The sequence below is a fragment of the Anguilla anguilla genome, chromosome 18 (assembly GCF_013347855.1).
Source record: "Anguilla anguilla isolate fAngAng1 chromosome 18, fAngAng1.pri, whole genome shotgun sequence".
NCBI classification, from domain to species: domain Eukaryota; kingdom Metazoa; phylum Chordata; class Actinopteri; order Anguilliformes; family Anguillidae; genus Anguilla; species Anguilla anguilla.
In genome coordinates this window covers 4,213,214-4,240,188 of record NC_049218.1, presented here as the reverse complement: position 1 = coordinate 4,240,188, position 26,975 = coordinate 4,213,214, and the positions used below count along the sequence as shown (strand labels likewise).

The 26,975-nt window shown below is 44.0% G+C and overlaps 1 protein-coding gene across 2 annotated transcripts in view; it reads left to right on the top strand.

The window, feature by feature from the left end:
* hspa12a (heat shock protein 12A) overlaps positions 1-26,975 on the top strand; it is a 52,268-nt gene that overhangs the window by 10,203 nt on the left and 15,090 nt on the right. For both annotated transcript variants that reach the window (XM_035400909.1, XM_035400908.1), the window contains exons 2-7: positions 14,390-14,463; positions 14,826-14,953; positions 20,073-20,259; positions 21,210-21,314; positions 21,940-22,056; positions 25,395-25,566. In XM_035400909.1, the coding sequence (XP_035256800.1) occupies positions 14,390-14,463; positions 14,826-14,953; positions 20,073-20,259; positions 21,210-21,314; positions 21,940-22,056; positions 25,395-25,566 (783 nt within the window). The remainder of the gene's footprint in view (positions 1-14,389; positions 14,464-14,825; positions 14,954-20,072; positions 20,260-21,209; positions 21,315-21,939; positions 22,057-25,394; positions 25,567-26,975) is intronic.

Here is a 26,975-nt window from a genome sequence, read left to right as displayed (position 1 = left end):
GGAACGGCTGCTCGTCTGAGTGACTGGAGAAATGCAGGCCCCCCCGGGACTTAGAAACGAAACCCAGCTGTTCGGCGTCGGCCCCCCAGCCAAAGTCCCGGTACTGACAGAGAGGCACTTTGTGCGTGCGTGCGTGTGTGTGTGTGTGTGTGTGTGTGTGTGTGTGTGTGTGTGTATGGAATGTTGTTTTTATGTGTAATTTCTGTCAAACACGGTTTATGAATGAACTTGGGACTGAATGTTTTCTTTCCGGGAGTCTTTTTTTTTGGCAGTTATGCTGCTCTCAATGTACTTGCTGCTCAATCTACATACTACTCTCTCTTTTCAGGATAGAAGTGTAATGTTTTCACGCTTATTACACGTGTATAATTATATCTGTAATAGGTTTTAATTTTGATCTTTTCAACCTCTTTGAGCTTCACATTTTAGCATAATGAGTACAAAATTCTTTCAGCGGGTTCATTTTTGTAGTCATGTTGACACACAGCAAAGCATGCTGGGAATGTTGGCAGATGGGGGTTGCATTTCAGCATTGTGTGTTTGTTTGTGTGTGTGTGTGTATGTGTGTGTGTGTGTGTGTGTGTGTGAGGGTGTGTGTATGTGTGTGGAAGGGTGTGTGTGCCCCTTCTACATTCCCTCACAGTTCCAACGTGACAGAGTAGCAATTAGCCGTGGTTATTCAAACCTTGGAAATCTTCCGCTGCTCATGATTTTGAACAGTCAGTGAGCGTCGTCTTATTGGTCTGCAACCTACTTATTTTTTGCCTCCTGCTCAAAATGTGTTGCTATTTTTGTGCAATAACACCAGCAAATAATGCAGCATTTGTTTCTGTGGGCCAAGACTGGCGACGGGCCTACATCAAACAAGCTGCCCTCTTTCTGTCATCTCCCTTTGAGGTGAGTCCTGCTCTTTGTGGGAAAAATTTCAAAATTTCAGACTGCCCTGTTCTTGCAGTCTTTATAAAAATGCGTCTCAATATAAATATTTGAGTACAAAATCACAGTATCCAAACGAGATTGAGGAGAGCGAGAATGTAGATCCTGTAATGGCGTGGTTTTTAAAATTCTGTTTCACGTTTAGTGTGGCCACAGAAGTACACATTTTTCAGAAGTCGTGTAAACACCTGAGAATGTGCGACTAAATCCTGGTTTATCTTGCGTGACACAGTGGCTCTTGCAGAGCATAATTCTGCGAATTGTTGCAGCGATATTATGATTACACATGGAACCTGAGTCTGGCAGACAGGTTCATGTAGGGACTGTTCATTTCAGACGTGGGCAGATGGCACCTCTGCGACACAGCAGTCTGGCGTATTGAAATCGTTTTTTCGCGGAAGCCGGGTTCCGGAAGGTTCTGATTTTTGTGTCGACTGACTGCGCGGTTCCTACCTGTGGAACCACGCCCAGAAACGGCCTGACCCAGATAACTTCCCGAGCTGCGGATCACAGCGTGAAGCCTCCCAGAATCCTGGGCCGTTTGGACTGCAGCGAACCTCTGAATTATTCCACCCTCATAAATAATTCACCTGGTGTCTTGCTAAAATTATCTTATTTTGGGCGGCTTTTCGTGCGTTTCACCTGCCATCCACTTTTACCCAAACAAAATATTGTTCCTCATTTACTTCATGTATTTATATTTTATGTGAGAAATGTCCGACATGTTCCTCTGTGGTTTTATCAGCAATTTATAATCATAACCAGCATCATTTAAAATCCTGCGCAATCATGTGCCTTGTGTGAAAATCTGAACGTCAGAATGAAATGGACTCCATTAGACAATGTCAGGATACATTCGAGAAATACTGGCCATGTATGGTGGCTAATAATTAGCTTTACATTAGTCTTTCTTTTTTCTCCCACTACTTGTGTGTATTAATAAATATTACCTTGTTTGTTGTGCCTTTGGGTGAGATTGAACCGGCACTGGCAAATATGGGGGTGGGGTGGGTGGGACAAATTAAGCTAATTTACTAGAAGTTGGAAGGCTTGGCTATCGGGAACAACACATTTTGGTTTTGTCCTGTTGTGCTGTAGTTTGAGTGTACGTTGTGGAACAGAACCAAGCTGTTGGTTACTGGCTGGTCAGCCTACCTCCTCATTGTGATTCTTGGATAATCCTTTCTGATTGGCTGGCCAGCATTCCCATTGTGACTCTCAGATAATCCCAGCTGATTGGCAGGTCGGTTTAATTTATTCGCACTGAAAAAATTCCAGGGAATGGAACTGGAGCATTTAACCACAGGCGTAGTTAGTTTGTTAGTAGTTTCTGTCACATATACATTTTTTGTTTGCCTTTAGGTTTCAGAATGTGTAACATCCTAGTTTTTAGTTCAAAGTATTGCTGTAAATGTATCTTAATTTATGACACTGCTGGGGCTCATTGCATGCCTTTTAGGAGGCAGTCCTTACGTTTTCCAACACTGAACTTGGTGTGTGACCACAAGATGAAAACTGACTGCCTTGTCCAAGCCTTAACTCTGCTTTCCACTCCATTGGTCCCAAGGTCCCTTGGGGGTCAAGGTTTGAGTTTTACCTCAGTGAACCTCCAGATAAAGTCTCTGAGGTAGGGTTTTCCAGTCCAGTGAATGTAGATTGACAGAAAGGGATCGATTGGTTGTAGAATAGTGAGTTTCCGGGTTTTTGTTGTTGTTGTTTTTTTTTGTTGTTTCTAGAAACTAAGGCTTGTTGATGCAATCTGAGCAGAGAAAGTTGAGATGCTGATAATTTGTGATGGTCAGTGAAGTTCAACGAGTACAAATTCAGTTAATTCAGTTAATTCAGTTAGTTTATAGAACTGGAAATGTTTGAATGTCCAGACTGTGTGCTCCATACCCTATGTTGCCGTTTGTCCTTAAAACTGTTTTTTGGTAAATAGACGATAAAACGGGGGAAGAAACTAAAGAAAAAATATCATATTTTATACATTTTTATTGATTGAACAGAGGCTGACGTTTCAGTATCTGTCATTTGCTAAAACCCCCAACTGGCACTGGACTGGGAGAGAACTCAGCCGAGAATATGTGTTTGTGTGACGTCCTTGATAAATTAACGTTCATCAATCGCATTATTATGGTCAAGATAATCTGTGTATAAATGCTGGATTTCTTGTCAGTTAGAATCATCCTTTAAACACATTATTACAGTTTGTCTCCTATCAGCATTTTGGCTCAGAGGGCTGCAGTAAATGGTCTTGGTCTGGACATGAGTAGCTAATTACTGCCGAGATTTTGATTAAGGCAAGAAGCGTGTACTCCCGCTTTCAATAGTTGTGGTCCAGCAGCACTGGCTTCCCTTTGCAGTGTCTTTATTTTTGCGATGTATATTACTTTGCCCTTTGCTTAGACCTGTGCCTTTGCTCCCTGCTCGTGTTGAAGGATGTTGGGGGCTTTGCAGTATGACTCATATTAACAATGCCGTGGGCTCAAGTGTTGTGAATTACTCTAATTGTGCTCATTACTGGAATGTGAACCATCAGGAGATAAACTGACCTCGGCTTGTTGACAATCAAACCTTCACCTGCTCTTCCTGATGTTGGCGCAAAGGGGAGTGTATGATGTCATGCAGTTAATTTCAACAATGGCACTGTGATGTCATCACCCCCTCCCCCCCCCCTTTCCACAATTGGAGGAATCACAAATCATGCAAAGTCATGCTCTATTTGCAGGGTTAGCCCCCTGGTATCCTGTTAGCCCACTGCCCATGTTAAATGTTTGGAGATGTAAGCCAGTTCCATCCTTGGAAATTACAAATGTACCTTCTACTAATTGTATCAGAGCATTAGCTATACATTATATTCCATAAGTAATTCAATATTTGTGTTAAGTAAATATGTTAGAGATTTTCCCTCAATACAAGCATGTTAGCAAATGTGATTTGGCATCTACTGTGAGGAGTGCAGGTTACTTGTATTTGGTGCTGAATTTGTAGGTAATCTTCTTTAATCAGGAGAGGATTAGAAATCAGATGCTTCTAATTCATATAATCTTTACCGCAGCCTCAGTATCTGGATTCTAAGTGCGGAGGAACACACAAAGTGACCGCTGTGGTGACACGTACGCATTTTACATTTTAGCCTTTTTACAATCTTATCCAGAGAAGCTTCTACAGCTTGCATTTTTCACATTCAGCTCATTTATACTGCTGGGTATTTACTGACGCACTGCAGGTTAAGTACCTCGACCAAGGGTGCAATGGCAGTGCCCCACCCGGGATCTGAACCTGCAACCTCACTTTAGTTCCACACTGCTGAAAAGAAGCGATGTGTCGCTGTAGTTTTTCTAAAGCCTGGTTGTCTATAAACTTTGCAGTCTTGCTGGGGGGAGGCACTGCTTTTTTTGGTACAGTGTTTGGTAGTGTGCTGTATTTGACATTCAGTTTTTAGACCTTGGTGACAGGAGGGAGGGGTTGGAAATGACATCACAGCATCTGATAAAAAGTGAGGTAATACCCAGCTTGTTGGGCGTGCCCCTCCAGCAGTGGGCCACACCAGTGCTCCTGAAAGAGGGGGTTGGGGGGTTGGGGGGTGGGGGGGTTGCTGAACCAGAGGTGTTGACAGTCGTTTACACACAAGCTATTTTTGACCCGTCCTTGTCAAAAGTCGAGGATAGAGCATTACGAGATACCACTTTTCCTCACAGTCAACATCCCAAAATGGCAGGAAGGAAGACCATTGTTCTCTTGAGGAGTTTGAGCGTTTTGCTGGCGTGACGCATGCTTGCTCACGGCCTTGCGGGACCTGCCTGCTTCCCTTACACTTTCTCGGTCACCCCTCCCTTCTGACCCTGGTGATGCAAGCAAGCTGCACTGGCGGTCTGTCTGCTCAGAGGCGTAGGTCGCCGCTTGTATTTTTTTTTTTTGCAAGTGCAGCTGGCGTATTAAATTATTAATTCACTTCGGTGGGTGTTTTTCAGAACCACTGATATTTTTCTGCTTACATTTGTGCTATAAATAGCGTGATTTTCTATGGAGACACTCATGTCAAGTACTGCATGTGCTCAACGCTACAATAATGTTACGTTCCGCTCTCCCACGACCCTCTGGTCAAATGTACAGAGCCCTACGGCGAACTGCCCTTTACCCTGCTTTCTACGGTAATTATCCCAGCTATACCAATTATGGAAAATATCTATTTCTTCCTCTCGTCTGTGGACCTTCGAAGTGTTTTCTCACAAGACGCACTAAAAAGATCCGACAAATAACCGCACATACAGAAAAAAGAGTGTTCATATGCAGTAGCCATTTCTTCAGTGCTGTCCAGAGGTTTAGTCATTTGTTTGCCAGTGCAGAAAAGGTTTTAAATCATGTGCCCTTGTAAAGAACAAGAGTTGCGCACAGAACTAGGAATATTGCAGGTAACTCAGGAGCATAGGCTATCCGTTTCAGTACAGGTTAGCTGAAAAATGCTACCATGGATCAGTAACTTGCCAGTAATCAGGTTTAATTTTTTCAAGCTGTGTGCTGGAGATGACATCATCGCGTTGTGATTGGCCAGTTTTAGCCGAGGCTTGCACAAAGTGACCACATATACATCAAAGGACAACGGGCCAGAATTTTAAATACAAAAAAACATCATTCAAATATGTTGCGTAGTGTTTTATGGTGTGTAGCAACTGGAGCTGGGGCAAAGGGCGGGGTCGAAGGTTATGTTTTTATTGCGCAGGTTGCAGTACCCTGCTGCGTTTGCAAGTACTCTCCTCGTATATAACAAATTTAAATTCAACATCGTTTTACTGGGGCTGTACTGTTATTGAACAATGTCTATGGGATCCCACCTTGACATAAACATTTTGATATGGACTGAATCGCTTGAGACTTGAACTGAAATAAACTTGATTATATTTATGCGTGCCAATTAACACAATGTACATTTGCGATACTTTATTGTTGCAATTTTTTGTGTTTTTATGGTGTTAGATGGTAAATGTCTGTATACAAGAACCCACAACGACTAGAGTGGTTAATACATCTGGGGGCATACATTTCTTTTGCCATCTTGCTGGTATTTTACTGGGCATATTTACTATTAAATTTTTAAAACAAGCATATTGCACAGTAATTGTCTATTATCTTCACCGACTGGCCAAGCACGTTTTGTCCTCAAGTTTCCTTTTCTGCTGGTATAAATTGTAATGTATAAAACTCTGATTTGGATTTTGTTGTTGTTTTGTGTTTTGACCATTCCGCAAGCATGTCACTGAATGGTCTTCAGTCCTGCTTTTTTAAAATAACGGGATGAATAAAAAATACACCCAAACTACTGTACAAATTCGGCAAAACTGCTCATTTCTGTAGCAGGATTGAGAAATGGGAAGCATTTACATGCGGTTATGTCCTCTAATTCTGCCTGGGACAAGACCTAGCTGCCGCTTCGCTTTTCCGACATGTTTATAGTCAACGTTAAAACTCCTCCGGTCCGTGATGCTGTGCTGTCAGTATCTCACCATTTTATTACAACCTTGCTCTCAAACACATTGCTAAGGTTCCTGCCGGATTCCTGTAATACGGCTTGTTTATGTTACAGCAGTTTAACAGATGTGAGAACTTGAGGTCTGGAAGGGGTTATTTGGATTATATCGTAAGAAAACCAACAGATTCTCCAGCTCACATTTCATCCTTATTGAACAAACAACGTGGGACATTTTTAAGACCACCTCCCTGTGGATTTGGCATATTTTAGTTAAGGTGGTCTTTGCTATAACCCCTAGGATCCTCTATATGTCCTCATTTTGTCATAAACTAATTGCATGATATGCATCATTACAAAGAATGATGATGGTTCTGGATAAAATAGTATATGTGCGGTATGAGGGCTTTTGAAAACGTGGCTAAGCCAATCATGCTGATGCAATTACAGTGGGCCGTGTTCTATTGTTCTTACTTCGATGATAATCAGTTTAAGCTACACTCTCAGCTCAGTAATGGAGGTGTTTTTTTTGTCTGAGATTACAGACTTATTGCTGAGGAAGATCATTTGACCCTGAATTGCAGACAAAATCTATTGATCCGTAAGGCCCCTATTCTGTTACTCTGGTGCCGTTGTTCTGATAGTCTTCCTCGGGGACAGTAGTTTCATATGTAATGGTGAATTGCGGGATGAGCAAGGTAAATTGAGATCCATTATTTAGGAGTTTTGGCTGCTGTTGATTTGCCTTTGCAGATTTGTATTTTATAGCCTTTTGTTGCAAACTATTTTTTTTTAAAGTCAGGCTGTTGGTCTTGATGTTTTAAAAAAAAAAAAATCCATTGACAGAAAGCAGTCTGATAAAAAAAAATTCTAACCAGCCATGAAAATAGCAATCAGTGAAATCTACCAAAAGCTAAAGAAAGATGACTTTGATGATGTCTTTGTTAATGCCATCTAAGGGTGAGTAAAGGCAGTGTTAATAGAGGCAGCGCATACATATTTGCTCAGTGAATGCACAGCCCCCACCTGGCTGATGGCAGTCATTGCAAAAATTCCAAAGGCTTGCGCTAGCAACAAATGCGACACACTGTGATGTGTGAAAAGAGGTTTTTTGGTCCAGAATGGGATCTTTTGCAGTTAGAAGACGTTCATTCACCCTTAAGCTTGGCCTGCTACTCTACTCTGTGTGGGAGGTGCTCTTAGCTCCTGACGTATGCTTTGCTGAAGCCTTTGTGGTGCATTCCCCTGGTTTTAGGGGCATTTCTGGAATTACTTAGCTGTGTATGTGTGTGTGTGAAAGAGAGAGTGTGTGTATGTATGTGTGTGCTTGCATATATGTGTGTGTTTGTGAGAGAGAAAGAGAGAGAGTGTGTGCGTGTGAGTGTGTATGTATGAGTGTGTGCATGTGTGTGTGAGTGTATGTGTGTGTGTATGCATGTGCGCGTATGTGTGTGAGAGAGTGTGTGTGTGCGGGTATGTGTGTGTGTGAGAGAGAGTGTGTGTGTGTATGCGTGTGAGAGAGTGTGTGTGTGTGTGTGCGCGTATGTGTGTGTGAGAGAGAGTGTGTGTGTGCGTGTATGTGTGTGAGAGAGAGAGAGTGTGTGTGCGGGTATGTGTGTGTGAGAGAGAGAGTGTGTGTGCGGGTATGTGTGTGTGAGAGAGAGAGTGTGTGTGTGTGCGCGTATGTGTGTGTGAGAGAGAGTGTGTGTGTGCGCGTATGTGTGTGAGAGAGAGAGAGTGTGTGTGCGGGTATGTGTGTGTGAGAGAGAGAGTGTGTGTGCGGGTATGTGTGAGAGAGAGAGAGAGTGTGTGTGCGGGTATGTGTGTGTGAGAGAGAGAGTGTGTGTGCGGGTATGTGTGAGAGAGAGAGAGAGTGTGTGTGCGGGTATGTGTGTGTGAGAGAGAGAGTGTGTGTGTGGGGGGGACGCAGTAAGACTCTGCCTGGTCTTCAGCCGTTCTGCGAGGCCTTTTCCCTGCTCTGCGTTCTCTGGGACGGCGGCCAGCTGGACCCGGCTGAAATAAGGGGGAGAAAATCAGCTTCTCTGCTCGGGGCGGACGGCTTGCTGTGGGGCGCAGCATGAATGGACATTCAGGCCGGGGAAGAAGTGGGGCATTCACTCAAAGGAGGAGCGGCGACCAAACCGGCCCCCCCCCCTTCCACTGCATGAATGCAGGCCTTTGATGGATGTGTTTTTGGCGGTGGATGTGTGTAACAGTGATTTTAATGGGATGCCTTTGTTAGTCTGGGTGTCGGTAGTTCATTGTTTTTTTTTTCTTCTTCTTCTTTTTATTTTTTTGTCCCCTCTACTGTGTTTTTTCTTCACTGTCTCTACTGCCAGAAGGGTCTGCCCTTGGTCTGTCGGTAAAGGTTTGTTGCTTAGTGCCCATGGATTGCAAAAGTTTTTAAAATGAACTGCACATTATCTTGCATGCGCCTTTTGGTGTGAGGGTGGGTAGCATCCTGTTCTTCTCTCCCTGCTATTTTATACACCTGTGGGATACTTTTTTCAGCCATGTAAGATTTAAATACATAAGTACTAGACAAATACCAGCACGGATAAATCAGCAGGACCAAAATAAGGTTTAGCCGAATACCTACTGGTCATAGTGAGTAGGCTATTCTCATGACTTTTGCGGGGAAGTAGCTGCACATTTTAGCAATATTATTGGCTGAAAATATTCCACCCAACTGGCCAGATACACTGGCTGGCCATGGAGCACTACATTAGTGTGTCCAGCATTCTTTTGTGAAAATGATCACAGTGCGATTTATTGGGTATGAGTGCATGACCTTGCCTGAAAAAAGGCCAAGTTAATATTTTCTGAGACATAATTCAAGAAGTGGTTTATTGTCATGCTGCAAGTACATTTTTGCCTTGGGTAATGGGTGTATGTTAATCAGGATCTTTATCTGTGCACATCATTTGGACTTGTGGTGTAATGGAGGCTTTCATTACCAGGCACAGCACACGGGATTTATCTGCTGTGGAATGTTGGCAATAAATGATTTAGAGTCATTATTTATGAGAAAAATAGTTTTCCTCCTACTCCTTCCTGTAATTCGTCAAGTATAATGGTTTTGGGTGCAGATAAATATCAGTGTGCTGTTGAGACTTGGGGTCCGGTCCAGCAGCTGGGAGAGGAAGGTATTTGTCTCCTGATACACGGGCTGGAATTCGTGTTTGTTTTATGCTGTTATGACGAATGCTAGTGGCAAAAATTTAATAATTTTGATGTCATAAACTGACATAAAGCAGGGGTTCCCAACAGTGCACCTGGAGGACCACTGTATACGCTGGTCTTTGTTACACCCAATCCCTTAATTAAGGTGATTGAAAATGTGTTTAAGTTCCTAAATTTGTGACAGATTTTAACACAACGCAGGCTCGTTGGCTCGTTGCCAATCGATTTTAATTCAAACTCTGTTTCCCTGTAGTTTTTTAGCTTCAATGACCTGTTGTCCACATTTTCCGCATTTAGGAGTTTGCTCATTTCAGCTGTAGGTCCATCAGTATATACTGTGTATATAAGCAATATATTATGTTTCCAAAGGGCCTATTTGCCACAGTGCATTACAGAAAATTTATGATTTAGTTGTCTCGTAGTGATAACGTCTAATGCATAAAAAATCCATACATTAATATGGAATATTCATTACATATCTGTTTCTGATATCCTGTGGCATTATGAAAGTAAACCATCCTTCATTAGACGCTGAAGTTTCTCATTGAAAACAATTATAACAGCCATTTATACCACACTTAAGGTTGGAAAGAAAACCAGCGTACATGGATACGTCAAGAAATGTGCCCAAATCCACACTGGCGGTATAGCATATGCTTGCCATTAATGAGCTCTGGGGTAATTTAAGCCTGAAGCCGTTTGACTGATGGGAGAATTCAAGCAAAACACTTTTCATGCAGTGTTGCGTTTGCAGTCCATGGCTGAAATGTGGCTTCAGATGAAATGGGAACTCCATTCCAGAACCTAATCAAAGACTTCGTCTGCACAGCATTTGTCAACGGCAGATTTTTTTAGGAGCGTGCGAATGAGTACGAATTGTCATTTCGGAAAAACCATCCGTCTGTCTCTCTCCCCCGTAAACTGGGGCCGTGCAAGAGTTTGAGCACGTCGGTGTGAACGTGTCATTGGTTAAAAGGCAGATTTATCCAGTGAGGATTCAGAGCACTCCCCTGTGCATCGTTCAGCACTGTGCTTCGGTGGTGAGTGTGTTCAGTGATTTAGCTGTGCACGTGCTGCACTGATGGGCATTAGTGTACTCACACTGCTGTCGGGTAGCGGGGTTTACAGACAGAGGTGGAATCACTGTAAAGAGAGTGCCGTGGGGGGGGGGGGGGGGGGGGGGGGCTCTTAATTCTCAAGACCATAAGAAATGACTGAACTTCACAGGGAAATTTTTGGGGTTTTCAGGTATTAAAACATATATTTAAAAATTCATTTTTAACAAGTGTTTCGGAAAAAAAGTGCACGTATTTAGAATATATTGTATTACATTCCATTTGCATTAGGGAACCTTAGATGGCTCGGTGAATTTCACTGGATGTGTGGCTGGATGTCTCTCTGTAATATTTGCTCCTCTCTCAGGTTATGTCTGTTTACCTGTGCTAATTGTGTGAGTGCACATCGTGAACATTGGGTCACGCTTAATTCATACGTGCATTTCCTGTTCTGGTGGCCCCTCCCCCAGTCCTAATCCAGCAAAGAGGGTGTGTCCCAGGGGTCCCTCTGCATCGTTTATAGGAAAGCGGTTAGGGCGCAGGCGCCATGGAGGAAGACTGCTCTCTGTCCTCGCGTGCACTTGAGGCTAATAAAATGGGGGGCTCAGCTGTTCGAGTGGTAGACGAGGGACTGGAGATGCCATTTTCCACCTCGACACATTGGGTCTAGGGTCATACGCATGAAATGGACTGGTCACCTTTTCACTATTCTGTGCCAGTGTTGCCTGGGAAAGCCTCCTCGTCTGCAAGCCTTGGGGGAACGTCTGATTTTATATACGTCTCATACTGTGCACACTGATATAATTGTATCATCAGTAATGAGAACATGGCAGTAAGAGAGACCCATGTTGACATTGAATACTCTAAAGGCTGCCCGTGAAGTGTGAAACTGCCACATATGAGGAGGAAAGGGATGTACTTGTAGAGAAACGTGTAGGACTCCTTTAAACACCGGGTGCAAATTTATAGATTTTATTGATCATCTCCATTTCATATTTCCCAGATATTCAGTCTTCCCGAAGTGCCGGTGTTTTAGTGCTGTTCAAACCACGTGAACCTTACCTGGGTGAGTGTGGCGACTCACTAATTTCACATCCGGGACACGTAAAAAACGTGTTTTCGGGGGGGGGGAAATCCTGAGCCCGGGTAGTTGAATCCAGACCTATGCGGATCTTGACATTTACCGAGTTTTCCCCTTTGACCTTCTCTGTTTCCTGTCAGGGTTTGTGTAACATTCCACGGAAGGCCGCTGCACTTACCCGTATTCTGTGGGGGAAACGGGTTAGAATATCTCCTGGCTACATCGCATAGTCCAAGTCAGTTCAGTATTTATTTTCCTCTGCTTCGACTTAAACAAAACGGGCTGCACTTTTTTTTTGGCCTTTTGAATGCGATTTGACGATTAAAAAGTCTATTTTGGGGGCCTAGCTAAGTTTCTCAGTTGAGATGCCTGCCTGTGACTCTGGAATGAGTTTTATTTTCCTGTTTTTTTGTGTGTCTGTGTGTGAAAAACTGGGCATGGTTATCTGACCAAGATGTCTGCATTTAGGATGGGTGTGTGTCCTCATCCCAGTGTGTTTGAGAACGCATAGCCTATAGTATGAACACATTTCTTGCCCTGCGGGCTCCAGAACCAGCTCAAGGCGATACACAAAGGAATTACAGCAGTGAGCTTACACACACACACAAATACAGAGCCATGATATAATGTTGTCAAATAAACATGAAAATCCACATTTTCAGGGGAATCGATTGGTTCACTGTCAGCAGAGGATCAAAACACTATACGCCAGCTATTATCCGTCTTGAATTCGCCATAATGTTTTGAACAATTTGAATGAATTCAAAAGAAATGTATTGAAATTGTAAAGCCTGTATACAATCCAGCTCAAGGAAATCAAGGCCTGTACTTTAGTCATCAGTGGTGTGCTTGTTTCTTCGTTGAAATTGTTTATATTGACTTTCGAGCTGCAGAAGTTAATATGCCTTAATGCCATCTCCCGTCAAGTGTTCCTCTCCCCTTGGTAAAGTGGCTAAAGTTCTTTAAAGCAGTGAATACGATAAAAAAAAAAAAAAATAGAAACCGTAAAAAGCACAGTTGAGTGAGCGAGTCTTTGAATAACCCTGCTTTTCAAATGCATTTGCCATTAGGGACAATCATTTTACTCCCCAAGTATTGATTTTTTACTTTTGTTGTCATCTTTTAAATAAAACTCAAGGTTAGAGAAATTTTGCCGGGTAGATGGAGGCTAGCTACAGGTGGTCCCTAATCCAGTGCAGTAATTACCTGGTAAAGTGCATTGTGTTGATTCTGGCCACTCAGTCCCCCTGTAGGGGGAAAGAGGCGAGCAATCTGGGGAAAAAACGACAAAATAACGGCGTCCTGTTGCGAGACAATCTCCAGCCACTTTAAATACACGGGGACGGCTATTATTGTGAATTGTTAAGACCTTTATCAAATGCTATTAAGTGAAGCTAATGAGGATTGTGCATTGTACAAATACTCTTTTCTAATTCACTTGAAATGTCACAGTGTTTAAAAGCGTGTGTACTTTCAGCTAAATTGAAATGCGAAAACCAGAACAGGGGACTCCACGGGCCTCAAATTATGTGAAGTAAAAGTAAAGTATGACGTGTTATGGGTCCAAAACTGGTTATTTTATATAAGTACCAGTGTGCTAAATGTGCACAGGTTCATTTTTAATGAGCCAGAAATACGTTCTCCTAAATTACATTTTTACCTTGGGCTCCGTTAAGATGCAAATATTGCATTAACATTATGGTACTGGAGAGTTACTCAAGTTTTAATGCAGGGCGTCCATTGTGTTTCCACCTGACGGACAAATCAAGAGGCATTGAATTATTTTGCTCGTGATGTTCTACCTTGGCTTAAACCGTTTGATAACCCAGTAGGACTTCATGAGTCTTTCACACCAATATTTCCACGAGATGTTCATGTTCATGTACCTTTGTCAGGCGTCTTAAATGCTTGCTAAAATTTGATGGATTTGCGAGGGTTATGTTTTATATTTAACAAGCTTGCCTTGTAGAGAGAGTCTGTGTATTTGTTCCTATTTTTCAAATAGGCTGACTCGTAGGTGTTTGGCTGATTTTCATCAGGAAGAAAAATGTAATCTTACCACGTTCTTTCAAGTGCCGTTGCCATCACTGCCATTGTTTACGTGAAAGTTGTTACATTTTAGGGAAATATCTGGTTGGAAATCATCTTAAGATTCAGTAAAATGTATATTCAAAAGTGCTATCCATATAGTGTATGCTGAGTTAAGTTGGGAGTTTTGAAAATCGTGTATGTGCACAAATTTTATTTGTTGGAAAATGGGGATTCCTTACGCTGCAACTTGCTGTGGATGATAATTATAATGCCTCATATTATTACGATAAGCCACTTTTTTTGAGGGGTCTCTTTTATCTGATTTTATTTAGAAAATGTTTGGCCAGAACAGTGAATTGTTTGGGTGCTGAGGAAGACCCTGGGAAAACAATGATGATGCATTAATAAGTTGCTTTTGCTGTTTTGGAAGTGTTAAAGGTGTTGCAGGTTGGAGTGAACTAGAATTTGGGTTGGGGGCGGGGGCAACTACTACATGAGCGATTTCAAAGCTCGGCCGTGCATCGTTCTTTTGAAGTGGATTTGAGCTGGTGAACCCTGGAATAGCTTCTGCCTTAGAATGACTCCTCCATACCAGACTCCTGCATCACCACCTCCTCCCTTCATTTCTCTCCCCAGATGTGGTCACTCCATCTCCTGCGAAGAGCTTGGGGGATCCCGGCATCACACCTCTGTCTCCTTCGCACTCTATGGTAAGAATTTGATGGAATCAAATCCACCATAGAAATTATCTTTACCCCCTTATTATAACTGAACTGGCTGTCAGAGGACAGATGAATCGTTCATAGCTTCATTCTTGAAAATATTTATGTATTTCCATCCCATCTATCCATTGTCTGTACCTGCTTATCCTGAGTAGGGTCATGGGGAGTGCTGGAGCCTATCCCAGCTAACATTGGGTGAGAGGCAGGAATACACCCTGGACAGGCCAATCTATCGCAGGGCACATATTCATGTATTTATATTAGTCATTTCTAGCATTGTCTTTTCAGTGCTGTTCCGTGTCCTCGTTCTGTAAATGCTGTGCTGACTCTCGACGCGCTGCCCCTTGCAGAAGGACCCTGACCAGAATGTGCAGACGGGACCCACGTTCGCCGTGGTGGTGGCCATCGACTTCGGCACCACGTCCAGCGGCTATGCCTACAGCTTCACCAAGGAGCCCGAGTGCATCCACACCATGAGGTGAGCCGCCACTGCAGTGCAGCAGCAGAGAGAGGGGGGCGAGAGACCACTGAGGTGAAAGGGGGAGAGAGAGAGAGAGAGAGAGAGAGAGATGTGAGACTAATGAGAAAAAATGAGAGAAAGAAAGGCGAAATAGAGACGATGACTGACCCTAGAGAGAGAAAAAGGAATGAGCAGGAAGAGAGGATTCAGAGTCTTTAGTCTCCTGGCACCTGCAGCTCTGCAGTAAGCTCCGGCTTCGCTCAGTGTAGAGGGTAGACTGATCACACTAGCGTCACATGCTGTTACACCACACATTGGCTCAGAAGACGCCTGTATCTGGGCTCAGATTGCTGACGTGTCAGAAAAGGACTTGTTTGTCAAATTAAGGGTTTTCCTTCAGCCTTTCATGGGAAGTCCAAAGCTTCTGCTTTGCGGGTGCAACAGTCATGTCCAGCCCTTGGAGTTGGCTGGCAGGCTTTCCTAATAGCCTGTTTTTGTTTTCGTATTTTAGGGACTCATACTTGTGTGTGAATGGCAAGTAACAGGTTTGTGGAAGCCAGCGGTGTCTGTTATTTTTTTTCTTTTCTTTCTGCATCTAGAGCACCTAGCCACTCAGTTTAAGTGAGCCATGTTTGTTTGTTTTGGCCCACTTCAGGTGCTTTGTTGTGCTCTTGGAGAGGGAGATTTAGAGAACGGGGAGAGATGCACTGCAGGACCAGTCTCGGGTCAAAGCTATTCTGTCCCATTAAAATGCTCCACCCCCTACCCCCTCCAGAGCGCTGGGCAGCAGATCTGTTTCTCAAACTGCCTCTTTTTTTACAATGTAGCCCATTCTTTTGGGCGACTGTGTTATGGGTGAATCACAGCGTATATATGAACAGATTTGCTAAAAATAATGATAACATGATATAATAATATATAACGATTGGGCTGCTGGGTGGCTCATCCTGGTAAGGCAGTGTGGTCTAGTGCATGGATGGGCCCCACGGTCTGCTGTCATTTCCAGGCTGTGCCACTGCACGCTGTGGCCAGCGGCCCTGCAGGTTGATGATGCATAATTAGCGTTAGCCGGGATTGGAGGGTTTCAGTGGGCTAAGATTACAGTGTCTCATCACTCCACCCCCCACTGGCTGATCGGGCACCTGCAAGTGCACCTGCTGCGTTGCACAGGAAGAGTCTTCCTCCAGCTCGCCTCCGTGCGACCTGAGAACTGCGGTGTGATAGGATTCAGGCACCACAATGCTTATCTCAGGTAGAGCACATGCTTGCCTGCTTGTATGCATCTGTATATATCACCTGGCATTCCAAATTGGGGAATAAAACGACGAAAATAATAACAACAACAACAATAATAATAATAATCTTTGAGTGTGGGTAATTGTTTGGACAGTCATTATTTTGTTCTTGGACTATGCTGTGAGTCATAAATAATGAAAGAGTACCCCAATATTGAATGGTTATAATTTAAAGTAGCACTTCCATACAGCATATAATATAAATGATGAACATTGAGAATTAACACCTATTTAAAAAGTGAATGACAAAAACTGTGTTGAAAGCTATAAAATGCCATTTCACACTGTGTTATAAGTAGAAATGCATTAACATTGACTGCAAGGTCCAGGTGTAAGGCAGCTAAATTCAAAAGCCACTCGCGAGGCCCTCAGCCTTACAAATCAGGAGCCGTCTCCTGGTCCATTAACTCCGGCCGTCGGATGAGAGCCGAGCGAGCTGTTTTTAGCTGTTGCCACCAGACCAGCAGCGAAAACACGCGATACTGAGACCCTGGAGGACCCGAAGGTCTGTTTGGTTTGGATTTGGCCGTATGCTGTGTGAATCCCTGAGCAAACGTGTGCCCTGTCAGATAAAAACGTACAGGGTAAATGCGTGGAGTTTGCTGTTACTGACTCCGGGGGAATGGCTCTGAGGAGCACCAAAGGCGCGTTGTGGTTATTTATCGCGGCAAGGTCACGGATGACACGCATTAAACCGGAGGAGGCTGCCTCAAAATGGAGGCTCCGGATAGTCGTTGGTGAGAACCTGACTCCCCAAAGGTTTTCTCTGAGCTGGACCTAAATGAAGCCATTTGAAGCCAACTCATTTTTATTAGTAGTTCATTTTTGTAATTAAATTATATCCTGAAGAGTAGTTAAAAGCCTGTTATTTACATTCTACTTATTTCCTTCTTTAATTTGTGTTCCTGTTTATCTTTCTCATAAAGTTATTGACGGTATTAGCCAGTTTCATTCTAATATGACACATTTATTAGCCTTAGGCCTGAAGCTCAGTGTAAAATTAATTTCTTCTGGCCACACCCATGTGATTGCAAAACAGTTTTTTTTTACTTGTTAGTGACTTCCCAGAATTCAGTTGTGCTGATATATACTGGGCCGTGTACTGTACACATGCTGTTTTTCATGGCTTTTGGTCCCTGGCCAGACCCGGCCCATTACGATAAATGGTCCTGTTGTGTCTAGAATGTGTGTAATTAAATTTTCAAATCCGTTTACCCTAATGCAAGCTCTAATACTCGCCGTATTTTAATACATACATGAGTGACCGTAGCTCACAGTCACTTGCCCTTTAAAGCCCTGTTGCCCTGGATAATAAGTAGTGATTTGGAGAATTGGCATAGCTGACAGTCTCTGACTTGTTAAAACCAAACGCAATGATTGGTTCAAATCAGTGAGTCGTTGGTAGAGTATGGTAGCTGCAATCATTTTTGTGTCCCGACCTGGGTCAAGTACGTATTTGTTTTGGATTCAAATACTTTTCTGTGCTCTGTTGATCTTGCCTGGTGTAATTAAGCCTTCCAGAATGACCAGGAGGCGGAGTTTGCAGTTTTTGAGAGTATTTCATTGGTTCCAATGCACCAGACAAGATCAGTAAAGCGTAGAAAAGTATTTGAATCCAAAACAAATACGTATTTGACCCAGGTCTGTTTGTGCCATTATATCTCATTCTTCCATCACAGATATAAAGGGATTCAACCAAACCTGTCTTGGTCTGTGGTTAGTCTGCAAACACCTCCGAATGCTTGCTTCAGGTTTGCTGCTACATGAAAAATAAATGCACTATGTATAATTCAACCTGGAGCACGATATGAGCAAGCTGCTAGTGATTTGTGTTGCAGTGTGTATGTGGTAGACACACCCCCAGTGTCGTGCGTCAGTGTGGAAAGAGGAGTCGGATGACTCGTTATAATTATTTCATTTCAGCTCAAACTTCTAAAGAGGAGCCCCAGCCAGGGATTTTAGGCCCCATGACAAGATCTGACATTGGGCTTCACAACCCCCCTAGACCACCCCATCCCTGCATAATTACAGCATTATTTTGTTCGGGGCCTGAGTCATACTAACTCACTCCTCATATCCACCCACCCACCCCCCCCACCCCCTTATGGTGAAACTGATTCTATGACCAACTATTATCTGCAGTTAATTTCAACATAAGCCCATAGCCCAGTGTACATATGCCCCAATCTAAATATAACTTGAAGCATGAGAGCAGATTTTTAGTTTGGAGCATGGGCATTGAGAGAAAAAAATGAGTTGTGTATGGACTTAATTTTTTCTGTTCAAGCTCTTCTGCATTTCATCCACGCTGGACGGAAATAAAAGCTAAATCTGGAGCGATTACATCTGCCACAGTTTTTTTTAACTTTAATTATTCATTACTTGTTTTATGGGAAAGTTTTCAGTTATTAACGACGATAAGAATGTGGCCTTGTACTGTCATTCAGACGCTCGCAGTCATAAAAACGGTCCTCAATAGCCAATGCTGAAATAGTCAAATAATGACGCCATTATGCTGAATATAATTCTTTGCAGCCTAGTTACTAGTTATTTATTTTTTTTAAACATATGGTTTGTATTTTTAAGGCCGACAGCACACAGTGAATTGCTCAGTCGGGAACGACTGTCAACACCTTTGTACGACACGATTAAGCATCCCCCGATTTCCGTAAATTGCGTAAGGATTGTCAGGTAAATCTCTGTCGTGATATGGATTAGCGGTGAGCTTCCAGTGTTTTTCCACATCTTTCCAAATGCCCTCGCGCAGCGTGCTTCTCTCTCAGCAAGACGCCTTATAATCCCATCAGAGCACTTAGCAAACACAGACCATTCTCTGTGGGAATGAAGCTAATTATCCTCAATTTAATTGCCAAAAAAAAAAAAAAAACCCCAAGATTTTTTTTTTCGTTTTTGCGGTCAGCGTTTCATTCAGTGCAGCTTTAATGCTTCAGTCATCTGGAGGCGCTCCAGAAACGCTGAGAAACGTCCTTTCTCTCCTTTCTCTCTTTCCCCCTTTTTCATCGTTAGCGATTCACCGTGAAGCGTGAATATAGCAGGTGGTCCTCCTGAGGGACCAGCGGTGCTTATCCTTAAATGAACCGAGCTAAATATGCAATACATTAAATATTCTGTTTTCTGGAATGATTGTCCTATAGAATGTGCTGAAGGCTATAACCTTAGCATCATATTCAGTGAAAGTGTACTCTTCTGCTGTTTCAACGGCAGACATTATGAGCTTAGTGACCTCAGTGTGTTGTATAAAAATGATACTGAAAAGAAATGCACATGGAACATGTAATGCATGATTACAGTAGTGCTCTTTTTTATTTTTTTATTGTTTGGGTGTATCAATCATTTATCAATGGGGCATAAGTTAGGAGCATAAGCTTGTGTTGGTCTTGCTACTCAATTACCTTACCAAACCAGAACTGGAAACTGTGCCTCTGGTCCTGTAGATCAACCAACAGGTTCAAAGGAAAATTTTAATAGCCAGAGTAATTGCAATCCCATAATGCAGCACTTTGTGAATATTAGCATTTTAACTGTTAATAGCAAAATCGGTCAGCAACTTTTAAAGCGGACCCAGCGGGGAGATTCTTATTTAGCATCCTCTGTGAGTTTCTGAGTTTGTGTTATACATTGGGAGCTCCCTTTATGTATGGCAATGCCTAGTTGCTTGTGAAATTTTAAAAAACCCATCCAAAATCATGTTTTGGGAGCAGGAACAAGTTGCCTGTTAAGAACAGTCAGATAATCCTCACCATATTTCCCTTACTGCTGCAGACTGGAGTGGTAGTTATGGTAACTAACCGGAAGTCACGTGACGTGTTTCTGATGAGCAGGCGCTGGGAAGGAGGGGACCCGGGGGTGTCCAATCAGAAGACGCCCACCACCATCCTGCTGACCCCCGACAGGAAGTTCCACAGTTTCGGCTACGCCGCCCGCGACTTCTACCACGACCTGGACCCGACCGAGTCCAAGCACTGGCTCTACCTGGAGAAATTCAAGATGAAGCTTCACACCACGGCAGTAAGGATGCGGACTCTTCTCTCATAACCAGCGCCCCTCTTTCCAGGACACGAAACATCTCTCTGAAAAAATTCACCCAAATATAAAATAATTGTAGATGACAATATATATAACCACCCTGAGACATGCAACAAAATTGTGTGAATTTTCCATTTTAAGAAACTGAGGCTGCTGAAAAATTGTAAACTCTCCTACTTTAGTACCAGGTTGGGAGTTTATGAGTAGCTACCACATGTTCATTTGTAAGTCAGAGGATCACTTATGTCTGTAATAAATTCAGTTTACTTTGGCTTGTTGTGGCTTGGATCGGAATTTTGGTGCTAAGAAACTTTGAAACTTTGGTTTATAACCAAACAGCGAAATTAGAACTGTACTGGTCTGTTGAAGGTCACTGCATTAAATTTTGTATTTTGCTCCATAAATTGATTCTGTGTAAGGTAAGTGTGGCTGCTGTCCAAATGGATAAGGCAACATAAATGAGCTTGTAACACTTAAGGCAAGAGAGTATGGGAATGTACAGTGCACTTTAGCTGCAGTGATTCTGCAGGACTCCTGTAGGAGAACCTCTGCTGATGGTCACCTAGACATGTTTGTCATAGAAAACAAATAGAACAAAAAAAATTTTTTTTAAAGAACATTTCCACCATGTAATGTGCTGCCTGTGATTCATGAAAGTATGCAATTCATTCAAAGCTTTCCTGTGTGATCTCAAGATTTGTGTTGATTTGAGCAATGAGTCAGCATTAGTAGATGGAGATGTGGAGGCAGAGAGCCAGAGAGAGAGAGAGAGAGAGAGAGATATGTGGGTATTGAGGAGGCGGAGCCAGAGAGGACGGAAAGTGAAGGAACACAGGATTCAGAGTCTAGGGTATTCAAAATGCACATCTGTTTTTGGGTGAACCCTGTGTACTCCTTTAACCTTACTCCTTATATGTTTTGTGTTTCCACAGAACCTCTCGATCGACACAGACCTCCACGCAGCCAATGGGAAGAGGGTGAAGGCCCTGGACATATTCGCCTACGCCCTGGGGTTCTTCAAGGACCAGGCGCTGAAGGTAGTCCAAAATGGCATCCTCACAGTGGCCCCGGCATGAGGGCAAACTGGGATTTTTTTTGTGCTGGATACACTACAGTAAAGCTTCTGTTCAGTCTACCCACAATGCAGTGCTCATTGACGTGAGTAAACGGTTAAAGCAAATGTTTGCGCTCAGCATTTGGGGGCGGGCATGGGGTATAGGGTGGGGGCAGATGGTGCTTGCATGTTGTTGCTTGAAGTTAAAGACAGGGAGGATTGTGGGTACACTGACCAGAGGTCTGTGCCGGAGATTCTGTCACATTTGCCGTCTTTGTGGGAAACCTAAGTACAGTACAGACGTGCCTTCCAATTTCCCCATTGCGTCTGCTTTATCAGAAAAAAATAGTGGTTCCTTGACCAAAATGGTCCACCCAAGTTGAGAGAATCCTTCAAACATTCGGTTCCAATAAAAATGCAAAGAGGAACAACTTCCTGCCATTACCCCAGCTGTGGTGACACCAGCGCGCCCCTGAATATATGATTATTGGATGATGCCAAACTGAACGTTTGCGTGGCGGAGACGGGAGGCAGCGCGACCCGCCGCGCGCGCGTGTGGGGAACCGATGAATCACGGCGAAGTCACGGTCGAATCCCCTCTGCCGCAGGAACTGAGCGACCAGTCCGGCGCCGAGTTCGACAACGCGGACGTGAGATGGGTGATCACGGTGCCCGCCATCTGGAAACAGCCCGCCAAGCAGTTCATGAGGGAGGCGGCGTATAAGGTATGTCTTTCCCTTTTGATTCGGGGGGGGGGGGGGGGGGGGGGGGAGTGGGCTGCAGAGAAAGGTCAGGAAGAGGAGGAGAAGCCCTGGGAAGTCCTCCAAGGGACTGACATTGCGGCAACAAGGTGGAGGAACTAACAAGATATGCGTCATAATGGAAAGGTGAACGGTGTCCACAGATTGTTTTCAGTGACATGTCACGACTGATTTATCCTAATATTTGAATATTTACGTGTTATGTTAAGATTCAAGGAAAATGTAGACCCTGAGCGGAACGAGGACTTGGAAACTAGTTGGGAGGCAAGGTAGCGAGCTTGCCTACTGACCACCGAGTTTATTCGTTTTGTAAGAAAACGTGACAGAATGAACACATTCGTTAATGTATTCAGGATAGCCAGGTACCTACCTTTTAAAAACAGCAGTTAGTAGGACGGGACTGGTGTCACTGACGAAGGGCGTCAGGGACAGAATGAGGATAACAAGCTGTTGATTAAAATATCATTACTGCAAGAAAGCCTGCACAGTCTGCCGAATTTGGATGAATACAAACTGTCAGAGAGAAGAGCGCACAGCCTGTTTTCGTAAATATTATTGCTCGTTGGTTACACTTTGTTAGTTTGAGTGTGTGCCCCTCCCTTTAGTCGAATAAACTGATGCCTCTTTGACACCACCGAGTGTGATTTCTCACCGGTTTGAACAGCCTTGCTCGAAGGAGCTCCTTGACAAGCCTTTAGCTACAGTGGAAATGGTTCTTGAACTAATTTCCTTTTCTCCACGTACAGTTTTAGTCTAGAACTTAGACATCCTTTCTGAACTTGTATATATTTCTGATTAGTGTCAACATTGATACTAATGTACCTTGTGAAATTAGGTAGGTACTTCAAATTAAGTAAAGTATTACTTTATTTGAATGTGTCTTTTGTTCAAGTTGAGGTAGTCCGAACCCTAAAACCTTTATTGTAGCAAAAACACAATCTTTGCCTTGTGCTGTTTTGAAAAGTGTACCTGGCACAATATCTAAATGAGGTTATGAGTTGTGTTTACACTTCAAAGTACTGCTCAGACATGAACCCTTTGCCCTTACAAGTAGCTGTCACTGATTTAAGGCTGGGGGGCCTTGGTAAGAAATTCCACCCGCAGATGTAATTAATACACACATTTGTCAGGCTGTCCCTGAGGAAATTGCCTCCATTTAACATTTTTTGAAAGGCGAAGCTGGTGGCAGATCATGAAAGGTTGCCCCATTAATGACTCAGCGTGATTCAGTCTCTGCGGGGGGGGGAAAAAGTTAGAAACGGGGGGAAGAAAATAGTCCTGCTCACTGTGCAAGGAAATGACTGTACCGATTATGCAAACGGCAGGTCACCTCTCTTATCTCACACAGGAACAAACGCCATCTGGCGTTGAGTAGTCAGTATGGAGGGATTTAAAAGAGAAATAAAATAATAAAAAGGATGACTGCGCATTACCTCAGCCGGCCCGCCAAGGCCACGCTGATGGAGGGGGGGGAGGGGGGGGAGGAGGGGGGGTGCTACTGCAGGGGGAGGGCGGCTGCTGTGGGGTGGGGGGGGGCTGGGGGTGTGGTGGGGGGGGAGGGGGGGTGCTACTTGCAGGGGGAGGGCGGCTGCTGTGGGGTGGGGGGGCTGGGGGTGTGGTGGGGGGGTCCTACTGCTGGGGGAGGGCGGCTGCTGTGGGGTGGGGGGGCTGGGGGTGTGGTGGGGGGGGGGGGAGGGCGACGCCTGCTGTTGCTGCAGGTGCCAGCGGGGATGGCAGGTTACAGATCAGTGGTGTGGAGGTGAGACCGGCGAATGCAGCAAGGGCCAGGGAGGGAAAGAAAGGGAGGGGGAAACGGAGAGAAAGAAAGAGAGAAGTGAGGAAAGGGGAGGGTTGAGGGAGCGGGAGAGAGGAAAAGAGAAACAGATGAGGAAGAGGGGGGGGAGAGAACCAGGTAGAGGTGCCAGTGGGGGGAGGGATGGAGGGATGGAGGGGGAGAAAGATAGAGAGAGAGATAGAAAGAGAGAAGTGGTGGATTTGAGAAGGCGGGACGGCGGGGGGGTGAGGGAGGTGCTGCAGATGAGCCTGATCACCTGACATCTGCAGTGGGGAGTGCCACGCTGCGCATCTGCAGCAGTGACTCAGCATCCTGGCGCTGTGGCTTATTATTCTACTGGGGAAACCGGAGCCCCCCCCCCATCCCTCCCCAGCCTGACCCCCCCCCCCTTCTCCCCCAGCCTGCTGCTGCCTCATTCCTCAGCTCTGAGCAGGTCTCCTGCAGGGAGGGGCGGGGCCTATCGCATATGAAACATCCTACCATAAATACATATGAATATATTATCAAAACTTCTGTAGGTATTGATAATATATTACAGGGTAATAACAAATATATAGCCTTATTTCCATTTTAGGATGTTGCTACATAATTTCATCGCTGTGAAATATATTTATTGTAATAGTTGCAATAATTTCCTCTTTTCTAAGGCCCAGGAGATCTGACAGTGATACATTACATATTTTAATTATAATGGCCAGGCTGCAGGACCCAGACAGGAAGTCTCCCAAAAGCAATATTGGTCCCTGATAGAAACTATAAAAGGGTTGAAATATTGTTTTGCACCAAACAAAATGTAATTACTCTTGGGAGCTACTGCAGTGTGCAGATGCTTTACTTTCATCTGAAACTTTAATTTTACTTGTGTGTGTCTGGTTTATTACTCCTGTGAATAGCAGACCATTATTTCCTATAGTTTGATGGCTATGCTGTAATACAATTGCTGCATATCTTTTGTTGATGACAGTATCTGACATGTAAATGGTAAATGGACTGCATTTATATAGCGCTTTTATCCAAAGAGCTTTACAATTGATGCCTCTCATTCGCCAGAGCAGTTAGGGGTTAGGTGTCTTGCTCAAGGACACTTCGACACGCCCAGGGCGGGGTTTGAACCGGCAAGCCTCCGACTGCCAGACAATCGGTCTTACCTCCTGAGCTATGTCGCCCCAACAATAACATGTCAGCAACCCCAGTTTTTATCATACACTAGATGTAAATTTTCCCATATCTGTGTATGGTAAACACTGCATTTGTTATTGTTGATTGGAATTAAGTAAATTCTGTTTGGTGGTGAGAGAGACTATTGTACCTACAAGTTTTTTTCAAGTCTTTCAGGAAGTGTGAAGTTACAGTTCAAGCAGGAAGCGGTGGTCCATTTGAACCCGTGTTTACTTTTGGAGGGGTCCTCCCTGCTGGAGCAGGCCGAAATCCACAGAGGAGCTAACCTCTGCACTTCTTGTCTATGCTCCGTCCCTCCCCCCCCTCACCCCTCCCCCCCTTTCCCAAGTCGTCCCTGGTTCCCCGCGACAACCCCGAGCAACTGATCATCGCTCTCGAACCCGAGGCTGCCTCTATCTACTGCCGCAAGCTCCGCCTCCATCAGATGATTGACCTGGGATCCAAGACCGCGCTCAACGGCTACAGCCCGACGGACAACGTGGGAGCAGGGATGACCCAGGGTAAAAGCGCACCCCCCCCCCCCCCCCCCAGAAGTAAACTCTACTTCCCAGCATCCTCTTTGCATCCTGCACTCATACCTAAGCCTGCACTCACTCACAAGGTTAACACACTCATATGCTTTTCTTTAATGTGGAAAATCTCATCTAAGTTAACTTGGATGTCTGTCCCACGCTGGGTGTCAAGGACAACTGTAAAGACACATTAATACCAGTGCAGGCGGGATACTCATCCGCTGATTTTTGTGAATGCGTCAAACGGGTGATTTTACTGTATTTCTGTGCACAGAAATGTAAGTATTTTACTAAGTATTAATAGATATTTAAAACATTTAGTTGGTTTTATGTGGCAGAGGACATTTCTGTTAGTGTTTCCTGCTTAGCTGTGGTGGGACGCAGACTTTACCAGACCTGGGTCAAATACGTATTTGTTTTGGATTCAAATACTTTTCTATGCTTTACTGATCTTGTCTGGTGTGTTGATGAAAATGAAATACTCTCAAAAAGTTCAAACCCCGCCTTCTGGTCATATTGGCAGGCTCAGTTACACCAGGCAAGATCAACAGAGCACAGAACAGTATTTGAATCCAAAACAAATACGTATTTGACCCAGGTCTGGACTTAACCAATGAGAGCTCTAATGATGCAGCTATGAGAGCTTAGTGAATGCAGCGCAGAGCTGAATTACGTATTACATTGCTAGTGGAGTCAATGTTTATCGATCCACCGTCTAAATCTGTTGCGCTTTTGTCTGGATGAAAGTTGTTTCATCGCACAGACTTGTTTCTTTTGGACAATGCTCGCCTGATCTGGAAGAACAAAGCAGAATGTCCCCATGGATTCCTGATGCTCAGCCTTGCAAATGCCACTTTTTGCTTTGAATGTAAAACTCAAAATTTTGCCATTCACATCCTCGCCCGTTTCAGAAAAGCATGCAGTAATCAGGGAGATCTTTAGATGACCAGCGCATATTGCCTTTTAAGTACATTACACACACAGCCTTGTTTACCTGTTCACTCGTCCTGCTCGTACACAATGTGTACGCAGTGGTGACACTGTGTGGAAAAAGTGAATGCAGTCCCTTCATCTCCATTTGCTCTGTTTGCCCATGAAAATGAATTTCATATCATTCCAGTGGGCTATAAGTTGGGATGGGCAGGTGATACATTTATGCTTTTGTTTGGGAAAGAAAATAAATTCAGATATATTTAATCTTTTGCAATGGCAAAACAGATGGATTTTTTTTGTCAAATTCACCCCATCCCAATGTCTCATTTTATCAGCGCAAGATGAAGCAGCAATAGCAAATCGAACATAAAATATTATCCCCGCTCCCCCCCGTTCCCCCCCCCTCGCCTCCCAACTACCACACTTTCTGTTCTTTTTCATGTTGCTCTTGTGTTAGTGGTTAA